Source organism: Melospiza georgiana, chromosome 3 (assembly GCF_028018845.1).
Source record: "Melospiza georgiana isolate bMelGeo1 chromosome 3, bMelGeo1.pri, whole genome shotgun sequence".
Lineage (NCBI taxonomy): Eukaryota > Metazoa > Chordata > Aves > Passeriformes > Passerellidae > Melospiza > Melospiza georgiana.
In genome coordinates, this window is record NC_080432.1 from 91899015 (window position 1) to 91911818 (window position 12804).

At 44.8% G+C, this 12804-nt stretch overlaps 1 protein-coding gene across 1 annotated transcript; it reads right to left on the minus strand.

Annotated features, from left to right (window-relative positions):
* Window positions 1-5891: 5891 nt before the first annotated feature.
* RRM2 (ribonucleotide reductase regulatory subunit M2) lies at window positions 5892-11286 on the minus strand. Its single transcript, XM_058020643.1, has 10 exons — window positions 11158-11286; window positions 10993-11070; window positions 10435-10569; window positions 10224-10340; window positions 9585-9718; window positions 8837-8931; window positions 7965-8098; window positions 7476-7580; window positions 7233-7346; window positions 5892-6830 (listed from the first exon to the last, which is right to left on the minus strand). The coding sequence occupies exons 1-10, from the start codon at window positions 11284-11286 to the stop codon at window positions 6678-6680; spliced, it is 1194 nt and encodes a 397-aa protein (XP_057876626.1). The 3' UTR covers window positions 5892-6677.
* Between the last annotated feature and the right edge of the window lie 1518 nt (window positions 11287-12804).

Genomic DNA, 12804 nt, shown 5'->3' on the forward strand with positions numbered 1-12804 from the left:
TGGTGAACAATTTTCCCTAAGCCACACGAAATTCCCTCCCCGGGGGAGCCTGCAAAGCTACGCTTGAGTGTATGGGCATATTTAAATGTTTCACAATCTGCTTTTGCATGTGTTATTTGGGGATATAAGTGGTGAAATCACATCTGCTTCTTGAATATCTACACAGCAATATTTAACATTTTATTTGAAATATTTTTGCTTTAATTAATTTAAATGCAACCCAGCCATCCAACTCTTCACGTATAATCCCAGGGATTTAGCAGCAAATGCAGCATCACAGCTAAATAATGGAAAGGTGGCAAAATTAAAAACTTACCATAAAATTAGCCTATTTAGCATAGTAAATAGCTTTTCAATTTGACAAGGGATAACCATTTTATGAAAATGTGTATTCAAAATAATCCTGTTAGGTCGCCTAGCGTTTGCCAGTCTTAATCCACACACTGCAATAAACCCTGATCAGAATAAGTTTTCCAAAGTCTGTATATCTGTATGTATTTATAGTATTATCAAGAGTAACTGCAGTAGTTATATCAATAGAATGAGATGCAATTTTCACAAGCAGTAATTGAAACAGCAAAGTTATTGCTAACCCTCCAATAAACCCAGTGTGTTCTGCCTAAAGTTATTACCAAATCCAATATACACTTAATATTTCAATTTCTTTTATGAGTGAATTACATTTAGTCCTCCTTATAGCTGACATTGCATTTCAGTGACACTGAAGAAATTTACAGCCAGAACAGACACTAAACACTTGCCCCAGCCAATATTTCCCTATCTTGAAATGTCCCTTCCTAAAACACTCCCTGCCTCCAACTCTGTTTCTTACCTTCACCCAAGAGCTGCTCATTGCTCCACAGTTTCCCTGCCAAGCCACTGCTGCCTGCTGAATGTTAACTTTTAAAGCAAGGAAGTGCAGGGGTTTTAGTATTCCTTTTTTGAGGTTCACCTTGAAAATAAGTTCAAGAAGAGATAAATCATTCAATTAAATACCAAGAAGAGACAGACATAGGGAAATTCAACTGTCACCATAATCTTTGCTACTTATACAATCAGGATTAAACTAAAGCAGGTGGCAACTCATGAGTGCTGTTTGTGTCCTTAATCAGAAGACTCCATTTCAATGTTTCCCAGAGCAGAGATCCAGAGCTGGGAAGATGGAGATCCATTCTGAAGCACTTAAACGTACTCACTGCAAACTCCTGGATCACATCAAACCAAAATCATTACAGGAAGTGCTAGAGCCACCACAAAAAACACTGCTGAAGCCAAATGCTTCATCTTGGTTTTGAATCATATCACGGCTTTCCTGCTTGAGTATTTGGGAGATAAATGCTGACAAAATATTTTCATTTTAATGAGGCAACATCTTCCAGAGAGAAGCAGGGAAGCTTTGGCCAACACCAGTGAGAAAGCAGACTCCCTGCAGTCCCTGGCAGCAGAGCAGCCCACAGGGCTGCAGAAGGATGCTGGAAAACAGCAACACAGGGCTGGTGTTTGCTGCTGCCTGCCCTGGATCCACTTGAGCTCACAAATGCCTCTGAGTCAGAGCACTGGGAACACCTTGGGGAGCACCTGGGAGCTGCATTCTGACTGAAACGACCAACAGGTATGCAGCTCCCTACCTAAGAGAAGGATAGGAAAAACACCTGGCAATGTGGCTAAAGGTATCAGAAACCACCAACAAAATGTGAAATTGAAAGCTGTGTAAGTGCTGTGTAAGTGCTCATCTGCCAAAGATGCAGATGAGCATGAAGCAGGAGTGTGGAATGAACAGAAATGCACTGTCCTTCCCTGGTGCTGCACCTTTGCAGCCAGGGATCCAGAGGTGCCCTTTCTCCAGGAATATATGCAGGAGATACTTAGATTGCAAGAACTGATTTGCCTGAATATTAGTCCTTCTGCTAATCAATACCTGCAGGCATCTTTCTCTGGGGCCAAATACCTCAGTCTTCATGACTGGCTTCATTACCCCACAATTTGTTTGGATAGCATTAAGTCTTAGCTACCTGACAATCCATTGACTTGATCCTTGTTAAAATGAAAATCTAGCAAAAAATCGAACTCAACTCTCTGCTAGGCCCAATCCAGGGCATGCAAGAATGACCCAAGCCATCCCTGATTGTATCAGCAGCACTTTGTAACAGAAGTAGCAGCATCCCCTGACCCCAAAAAGAACAGAAATACAGCTCAACATTTTTAAGGTTTTTTGCAAGCTCAGCACTCAAGATTTGGATACCTAAGAACTGCAAACTCTCCCCCTACTTTCAGCTACATCCTACAGTGATTAGAAAACACAAATTACTTACCAGTGACAGGTAGCAGAAACTGGCCTGGGATATTTTTTTTCTCAGTCTGCAGCTCAGAAGCACTTGAGTTTATCCAGAACTGGAGTCTTCACCCTTAGGCCAAGAGAAAAACCTCAACACATGTTCAGCATCAGGGAAATGCTCCTAAGTGCTGTATGAACAAAGTGGTGTCACTTGTGGCACAAACTACATACTGTAAAATAAACAGGAGAAAAGCAGGAGTAATTTGGTTATTTGAGAGAATTGAAAGAACATTTCACTAAGGTATTTTTCTCTAGATATTTGAAGTTTAAGGAAAAAAAATACTAACAGCTGATATTCCTTCTTCACCCAATTCAGGGTCCCACACCTATCTCCAAGAGCAGATACTAAATTACAAACACTACCATTTATCTGCTGATTAATGATATCAGGAAGATCTCATCACTGGGGGCTGAGATATTCTCTAAAGGGATTTTCCCCTCATTTATCTGCAGGCATAGGAAGCATCAATATTATCATTATTTCAAAAATCCATTTGGCATAACTTGAAATGTAAAACCAGTGTCTGACACATATTAGACATTTTTCCTATTAGCTGCATCTTTCACCATTCATTTCACCATTAATGTAAGGATTGTTTTACCACAGAAACCAAGACAGTCTATGTGGCTCATAGGATCCCAGGAACAGTCCCAAGGGATGAATTCCTAATAAAAAACTATCTGTCCATCAGCAAACAGGACGTGGGACTTTACTCTGCAGCTCTTAAACCTGTCCTGATGAAAGCATTTACATCTCATAGTACATTTTGCACAAAAAGAGGAGCCAAAGCTCCAAGACATAATCAACAGCTTAAGATAAAGCAGGCTGTGAAAAATAGGCTTGGAATAAGACAACTCCCTTCACTCCCTGCTTCTGCCTGGCCAAGTTTCTGATTGAGAAATGGTGTGGAGGAAGTGGTTACCCCTTCAGGGCTCACACCACTGCTAATGTGCCGTCAGATTCACAGGCTGACTGCGCCCTGCTGCAGCACGAGCAGCTGCAATTGTTCTCTGACCTCTTCTGGGCACAAATTCCTGTAATCACCCCAGGAAATTTGAGAAATCAGGGGATTTTCTACTTGTTACACTCTGATGTTGCAGTTACTTCCTGAGGACATGGCTGTCATTGGGTTGCTTCTTATCATTGTCAATCACTGTCAAGATTTCAACATTTGACACGTAATGTGAAGTGAAAATGTGTCAATTAAGGAGTGATGGAAGCTTTCTTACCTGAACCCCTGTGTTTGTCTTTTTTAACAAATCACAGTAAAAAATGTAACAGGGAAAACTATGCTTGATGTTACTCTTCTCCCATTTTATCTGCAGCTATTAAAAGCCATTAATTTTAACAGCAATAAAGAAACACAGGGGGTAGCTAGGGATCAGTTATGCATAAATTTACCACTGACATTACAGCATTGCTGCTGCATCATCAAACACATCCAGTTTTACTTATCCCTCAGTATTTTTTCCTCTACTAGCCTAATCACTTTCCACTTTCCTGTGGCAATTGCAGACAGCCATTCTGATTCACTCACGAAGAGAAACATCTGCACTTTCATCACTTCAAATCACTCCTGCTTCTTCCATCTCCCCTTCAAAATATATTCCAAAGGGCCATTTCAATTTTCACTGAAATTTATTTGAGGGAGTATTAGTTGGTTTTTTTTTTAGGAAATAAAAATACTTATCTCCTCAATTCTTAAGCGGATCAAGTGTCAAATTGGAAAGTAATCCTTTTTCAGTAAACAAGTGTTTCATCAAGACTTGGACATAATCTGTTCAAACTAAGCAACAGCAAGACATTGCAACCCTTGTGAGAAGAGAGAATTAAAATAGGTGGGATCAATTCAGATGCACAGCTTTTCTCCAGACCGTACAGGAAAAACTGCCTTGCATTACAGCAGGTACACATACCAAACCTAAGGCATTTAGACATCAGCAGCAATAAGATTACCAGCAGCCACAGCAAGCCTTGCTCTCCTGCTGAATGACTTCTCATTCTTATCTAATCCATCTCTAATGGGTGCACAACTACAGTATCTATTACCCCCTAAGAGCAATGCTTAGCTAAAAGGAACGTTCTTCCTACCTCCCATTAAAACTGATTACTTGGCCCTCATATCCATTCCTAGCAATCCTATATTATGCTGAAAATAGTTGCAGTTCCTATTTCCCAGGATTGCAGACAGCAGATTAAATCTTTCTGCCCCAATTGTTTGCATATTGATCCTTGGCACATACCAAGAATCAATTGGGAAGACATGGCTGTAATACAGGTAGACCCTACTCATAGATCAGAGGTTTTACCCTTTTTCTACATCATCTAAGTACATAAATTAACAGATTTGAATATAAATTGAATGCTGCTAAATCATACTCGGGTCTAAACTAATCTCAGTATTTTATCACTGTCTCCTTTGTGCCCAAACAATATAGCCTTAACATTCTGACTTCTGATACTTTTATCACTTAATTTGATCAAAGCTTTGACTGCTGAGAGAAGCCAAAAAAAAAGCACTAAGCCCAATTTGCTGAGACGGAAATGCTGGTATTTAGGCAGAAACAAGCATTAAATTTCAATGCTTCAAAATAATGTGTCTGGCTGTCCAATTTAGCACATCCTATTCCAGCTCCTAATACATTATTCTCAGGCCACTGCAATCACTGACCTGTTAGCAGCCTCAGTGCTGCAAGGCCATTATTACAGCTGTCAGTTCCTCCATCTTCCACTCCAGACTTGGGAGGATAGGATTTTTTAAATTATTTATTGGGGTTTTCTCCCTAGGATTGCCTTGTGTATCCTGCAAGCTTCACACACAGGGGAAGAGCAGTCACACACCACTGCCCTCGGTGCAATCAGGAGCAAACCCAGCAAGCCTCTTAATTTTACACCAAGGCAGCACTCCCAAAGAAGCACCACAAATACTGTGCTTTAAAAGAGGGAGCACTTGAGCAGCAAGAGGCAAACTCCCTCCAGTTTCTTTCCTGTGAAGGAAAAGGTTTTGAGTTTTATAAAGCCTATTCACTTCAACTGTGCTTGAGGAAAGAAAGGCTTGCAGAACATTCCTTGCTGAATATTAGACTGAATAATGGATAAACTCCTTCTGTGAGGCAAGGCAGTAGCCATTTTCAGTCTATCCCACTGCAGATCATTTCCAGGAACTCTGAGACCAGAGGGACTCCTTCACACCACACACACACAGTTATATAAAGCATACTCGTTTTTACTACTGTTTAGTGTGGAATAACCATGGTGCAGTGCATACATTGTTTTCACTACTGTTAAGTATTAAAACCAAGACTTAACTGGCATGATGAAAAGCTCAGAATACTGCACCAGCCTGATTTAGCTGAATTTACCCTGAAACATTATCTGTTTAGTGCAGTCAGTCTGAAAGTCAGAGCTAAGCACAACAATTTCACTTGATTTCTACAAACCACATGACTAAGCAGCTATTTCCTGAAGACCCTGCATTTTCCTCAGAAAAGCTGCAAATTCAAAAGGAAATCAGCACACAGCTTTGCCCATTGGAACACTGAAGCCAGTACAACGCTGAGTCCAACCAGCTCTTTATTACATCAAGTACTGTTCCCAGGTATTCAAGAAAAAGCCATCAAGTCCACCAGTCAGCTACATGTTATTTTCCAGTACCCAGAATATCCCATTTAGTTATTCAGCTTTCATACCAAGTTTCTTCCCATTCTTTGATATATTTGAAAAGGAATAGTTTAATTCAGAGCACCATTTTTAAATTACATACCAGAAAGAAGCACAAATCATAAAAGGTCAGGCTGCAAAAGATTTTGACATGCATTTTACTATAGCTGAATATTACAAGACAGTTGTTTATTTTAAACATTAAAGTGCCAGGTTTATGTACAAACTATTACAATAGTTAAAATGGTAAACTTAAAACCTGCTAAAAAAGCAGTGAGGTCATCATGTAGTTGCCTCCAGAGTTTTCTAGACTATTTAACAAATTTACAACTGGAATTTTATAACTGCTCCTCTGTTTATGGTGAGAACAGCAGAAGCCAGAGGTCAGTGCCCACAACCTCCCACCCTGCAGAAAGAAGTACCTGTATCTTTCATGGAGTGGAATAGCATGTGCTGGAAGATACACCTGAGCATCCTATGCATTAATACCATTGGTAAAATCTAATTAAAAGGGGTTTTACTGCAGGAGCTACGCCAGCCTTCTAAAGTACACCAGTATCCCCACACTTTACAAGAGTGGGACTTCAGTACAGCAATCAGGGCACGCTGACTCAGCACACACTGAGTGCTCCCTGTGGAAAGCAGGGCAGGGTGCAATGAATGCACGTGGTCCCAGGTCACTCAGAACTCTGCATCCAGGGTGAAAGAGTTGTCTGTGGGCTTGGACATGACTCCCATCCTCTGATATTCACCTACTCGCTTCTCAAAGAAATTGGTCTTGCCTTCCAGAGAGATGTTTTCCATGAAGTCAAAAGGGTTCTCTGCTTTGTATATCTGAAACACACAGGCAATTCTGTAGTCACCACAGGGGCTCACATTTTCAGTATTCCAGAGCTTTAGAGACCAGTTGGAAGGAGCCATCAGCAGCCTTACTACGTAGTGAACAAAAATCTCTGCCCCAAGCCTTCTCTACTCTATTTGTTCCTGTCATTTGTTCCTGTCTTATTTTAGCTGCAGTAAAGCAGCTAAAGAAGCACAACTACTAAGACAGCTTTTCCCACAGCATCCTTTTGCTCTTTGTTCTGTGAGTCTCCAAACAGAATGCAGCAGCAGAACTGCTAAATCATTTTACAAGCTAAAACAATATTGCTGTAGCCAGTTTAGGATTTGGATTTCTGGAGGAAATTAACATTGTCTTTTCCCCATGAAACATTCAGTGTATTATTAGAGCCTCACCTTGTTAAATCCCAGCTCCAGCATAAGCCGGTCTGCCACAAACTCGATGTACTGTTTCATTAAAGTGCAGTTCATGCCAATCAGCTTCACAGGCAGTGCCTCTGTCAAGAATTCCTGCAGATTACAAGCATTTCATATACACAAACTGGCATTCACTCTATCATCCAGGTTAGTTTTATGCCCAACAGCTCCCCAGCTTTGTTTGATTGCAATGGAGCTCCCAAACAAGAGGCAGACAGTTACCTGTTCTATGAGAACAGCATTCATGATGATTTCCCTTACTCTCTCCTCTGACGGTTTGTGTATCAAGTGCTTGAACATGAGGCAGGCAAAATCACAGTGCAAACCCTGGAAAAAAGTTCCAGAAAATTATTTCAGGAACACTGATTTAAGAGAACAGAGTAAGTGGCATCACCTTTGCCAGGTTACTCTTTCCTACAGACAACTTTCTGCCTCACCAGAAGGCATCACAAGCAAGTTCTGCCAGTGTGAGGCACAGCAGCTGTGAGCACTGGTGAGAACCCTCCAATACTTGAGAGGAAGTAAAATGCTAACTTCATTCACAGGCTTCAGCAAGATCCACAATGACACATGTTTACACACTTTAGTGAGCTTTATAGCCTGCCTGTTTCTAAATATACTCCTATTTTACAATACAGGCTCCAACTGAGTGTCATTACTTTGAACTACTGTGGCACATTACCATCTTAACTGCTAGAATTTGACTCATACCTCATCTCTACTGATGAGTTCATTAGAAAAAGTGAGTCCAGGCATTAATCCTCTTTTCTTCAGCCAAAAAATTGATGCAAAAGAGCCAGAAAAGAAGATTCCTTCCACAGCTGCAAAGGCCACAACACGTTCTCCTGTTGAGAGAAGATTGATGATAATACCACAGAGAAAACAGGATTGATACACAAAAGTTGTAAACTGTATCCTGCAAAGCAAATAAAGCTGGTTTTGCCTAACTGTATTATGGGCTGTGTTTAGAAATTACTGAAGATTTCTGATCATTAAACAAAACAAACAGGAGAGGAAATAGGAACTAATCAGAGCAGCCCCTAAGTAGCTGAAGCCAAGGCTCCTTCCCCCTGAGTCAACCCTCAAAATTATCCTTTTTCAGATGGCTCACTAAAAGGAGCAGTCATTTTGGCAGCTGATTTCTGCTCATCTTTGGCCATGAAAAATGTTTCAATACTAGTGAAATAATGATTTGTACCACCTCACCTTTGAAGCAAGACAGGAGGAATCACCAAGGCAGAGGAGCTACAGTCCCCAGCCAGACATGTCTACTGCCTATAGATGGCCATGACATGTCCTGACATGTGGCACCAACTTACAGTTTGATCATGTAGTCAGGCACATGATTGCCACATGACCTTATCATTCATCATGTCAGCAATTGTACAAAGATCTCCTGTCAGTAGCTCATTTGAAAATGAAAATTGTTTTCTTCACATTCAGAATTATACCAGTGTCTTATACTGGAGAGCATGTACTCTCTCTGACACCAACAATCCCTGTTAACTGTGAAGTCTGGAGAAATGGTGGTTCCTCCATCTTTAGGAGAGGAATTTCACTTTGTTTCCAATAGATGTACTCACCATATGTTGCTTTCTTGTCCCCAATCCAGCACATGGCCCAATCTGCCTTCTTTTTAACACATGGCAATGTTTCAATAGCATTGAAAAGAAATTCCCTGAGAAAGATAAAACTCATTAGGATAAGACATCATCACAACCAGCAAAATGAAGATTCACTGCCATAAACAGTATTGATCACTTAAACATGCTCTGCACCTTCATCCTGGTAACTGTCTTTCTCCCTCTTATCTGGCACCAATGTAGCTCTATTTGTTCAAATCAATTTCTTTTTCCTTCCATACCCATCACATCAGCACCATCTCTCCTGAATTACACTACCAAGGGGAGAACTGTTTCACCAAGTGCTCTTGGACAAGGCTGTCCAAGCTAGAGATTAACCAGGATCCACCTTACAGTATGAAGGCATCAGACCTCACACATAGGTATGATACAGCAAGCTTTTTAAGTAACAGTAAAACTCACTTAAAATTAAATATACTCCCTTTGACTGCTCCACCCTTCACATTGTGTAATTTCTTTATATCAGTTCTGAGTGATTCCAGTTTCACTCTTAATGTAAGCAAGGTCTTACCCCTCAGATGAACAAAGATATTGTGAAGTAAAGCTGCTCTTAAACAGCAGTGGCTTTTTATATAAGCCTAATTTACATCCTAAAATTAGCCTGAAAGCCAGAGAACAATTGACAGGCATTAGCTAAATTCTGAATATTTACTGAGTTCTGAACTTTTCGTCATCAAGCAATACCAACCTCTCCTGTGAGTCCTTAATGTAGGTGTCAATGAGAAGACTGTACATTTCTGAATGTATGTTTTCCATGGCAATCTGGAAGCCATAGAAACAGCGAGCTTCTGTGATTTGCACTTCTTGACTGAACCGCTCCACCTAGAGGAAATAAATAAGCATTTGCAAAAGTGTTTGTGATTTCCATGTTAGATGCATTAATGCTGTATGGATCAGTTATGGGTCAGCCCACAAAAATCTTCAGATTAATTCCAGATATGTGGATTGCTAACAGCAATATACAAAGCAGCAACCCCTCAGAATTTCAAGTCAGAAGGTGTTCTTTGGCCCTATGGGACAATGTTTTAGTTTTACTTACCCCCCATTAGGAAGAGCACAGAGGGTAGGAGCAGAACAAGGGCTGTGAAACAGCCAAGTGCTGCTGCAGGACAGCACTCAGTGCCCAGTGGGGATGGGCAAACTTGGAGATTACAAACCCAACCCCAATTCGGAAATTAACACAGGACAGCCCCATGTGTTCTCAATGCTGTAGCACTCAGTGATCCAGCAAACCAGCTGGATCAGCCACAGCAAGCAACCTGAACATGTGAATTACCTTGTTATCTACCCAAAGTGGCATTTCTGTGGGGACTTCCTACACACTCACCAAGTTCTCGTTGACAATGCCATCACTGGCAGCAAAGAAGGCCAGGACATGAGAAATGAAGTACTTCTCCTCAGGCTTCAGGGACTCCCAGTGCTGGAGGTCTTTGGAAAGGTCCACCTAAAACATAACAGGATAATTAAGGCAGGAGTGCTCCAGAGGACGGCCCTGCCCAAGGCAGCGGCAGGAGAGGCCGTGGCCGCGCACCCCTCACCTCCTCCGCCGTCCAGAAGGAGGCCTCGGCCTTCTTGTACATCTGCCAGATGTCGTGGTACTGGATGGGGAAGATGACGAACCGGCGGGGGTTCTCCCGCAGCAGCGGCTCCTCCTCCTCCACGCCCCGCGGCACCTGGAATGGCGGGAGAGGGCTCGGGGCGGGGCCGGGCTGCGGCGGGACACTGAGGGCGGCACTCGGGGAGAGCCCCAGGGAGAGGGGCTGGGGGGACGGGGAGAGCCCGAGGGAGAGCCCGAGGGAGAGGGGCTGGGGGGACGGGGAGAGCCCGAGGGAGAGCCCGAGGGAGAGGGGCTGGGGGGACGGAAAGAGCCCGAGGGAGAGGGACCGGGGGGACGGGAGAGATCCCCTGAAGGAGAAAAAGTGCCCGGGAGGGTGGAGAGACCCCCGCTGAGGGAGAGGGGCCGGGGGGGAGGTGCAGTGCCCGGCGGGGACAGTAAGGAGACACCACCGATGGAGAAACAAGAGTGGAACGGGGGTTCAGGAGCCTCCGAGAAACAGGACAAGGGCGGGCGCGGTGCCCGGGCGTTCTGCACTCACCGGATTGCCGTCACCCTCCTGGAAGATCTTGCGGGCCGCCTTGCTGGCCAGCACACGGGCGCTGCTGAGCGTGGGGGGCTGCGGGGAGAAAGGGCCAGGGTGAGCGCGATGCGGCGCTGCCAGGCGGGGGGGGGAGGGTGGGAGGGAGGGCGGGCGGGAGCTCACCGTGTTCTCCTTGTTGCTCAGCGCCAAGCCTTTCATGGGCGACAGACTCTTCATAGGAGACTGGATCTTCTTGGGCGACACCTGGGGCTGGTCGTGGCGGGCGGCGAGCGGGGTGCGGGCGGACAGCATGGCTGAGAGAGCGGCGGCAGCAGGAGGAGCGGCTGCGGTAGGAAGAGCGCCAGGAAATGAAAAAGCGCCCAGCCGGCCTTTATATGCCCTTCGAAGTTGGCGCCAGAACGGCCGCCTGGCCACTCACAGCCCTCGCCACGCCCACCTCCGCCCGCCCCCGCGCTCCCATTGGCTGCTGTCGCGGGTGGGGCCCCGCCTCCCATTGTCGTGGCGACGGCGGGAGGAAGGGCCCCGCCCTTCGCTTTGGCGCCAACGGCGCGCGGAGAAGGCGGGAGGGCGCGCGCGGTCCCGCCCCGCTGGGGCAGCTCTTGCTTGGAGAGCTCCGAGTGCGGGACCTGCGCCGCGCCCGGCCCGGGAAAGGCTCGGCTGCCGTGCCACAGTCCACAGCTCGTGTCTGGGTACGAGAACGGAACCCGGGCTTGGGGTACAGAGCTGGAAATGGCACTGAGCCTTGCTTTGCCCTTTCCTGGCTCCTACCTACCCATTCATCTTCACTTTCAGCACTGATGCCTGAATTTGGATAGAAATTCCACATTCCTGCATTCAGAGGCAGAAATTGGCTTCCTGGAGAAAATGAATCCGTGTGCCACCCGGTTTCATGTGTTTTAAATAAATAGTACAAAAAAAGGAGAACACAGGTATGAAGAAGAGGTGAATATTCATAATTTCTAAAAGCCAGCATTTTTTTTATTAGTTTAATTGCAACATTGATTTCCTCGTCCATTTCCACAAGGGGTCTGCTTCTGTCAGCTAAAATGTTTTCCCTGAAGCAGTTTTAATGACCCAAGAGCTCCATGAGACTTGGAGGCCCCTCAGTCACACGGGATGCAGAATGGCCTGGACTGGTGCCTGTCACCTCAACGTGTTCCCAGGGACAAAGAGTTACGTGGCCCAGCACTGTGCTGTGCTTGGCTGGAGAAGAGGCAGACAGAGCAGGAGCAGAACTATATAATGGGACTATGTTAAATTTACTGGTGTGGGTTTGGAAGAAAAACAAAAGTACTCTCCTCCAGCAGCACCTCTGACACTGGAAATTCAAACTGATTATTCATTTTAGCAGGTCAGAGTCAGTCACAAATACGTCTCCATCCCAGGAGAGTGAGCACCACAAAACCCCTAGCAGGCGGCCAAAATCCTAGCAGGCAGCCTGGACAGGCACAAACACACTCCTGCTCCATTCCAGGAAGTTGGTCCTAGAGGCAGGAGTACCAGGCATCTCCCAAAAGGCTTACAAGTGTCGCTATTATCTCCTGCCACCTCTAGATCTGCTGGGAGAGTTGGCAGAGAGCTGGAGCAGCACCCTCCCCATCCCACCCAAACTCATTTACCCTCCCACCCCAGCAAAGAACCACTAAGCCACCACAAGCCCTGGGCCAAGGGCTGTCACAGTGCCACAGCTGTGCTATCTCTGCAGTCCAGCTCCTGTTCTCAGAAGCCCGTGGCAGGGCACCAAAGCCTTGTCCTGAGCACAATGGCTCTGCAAGGAGAAAAAAGCACCAGGGAGAACACAGAGAGGGT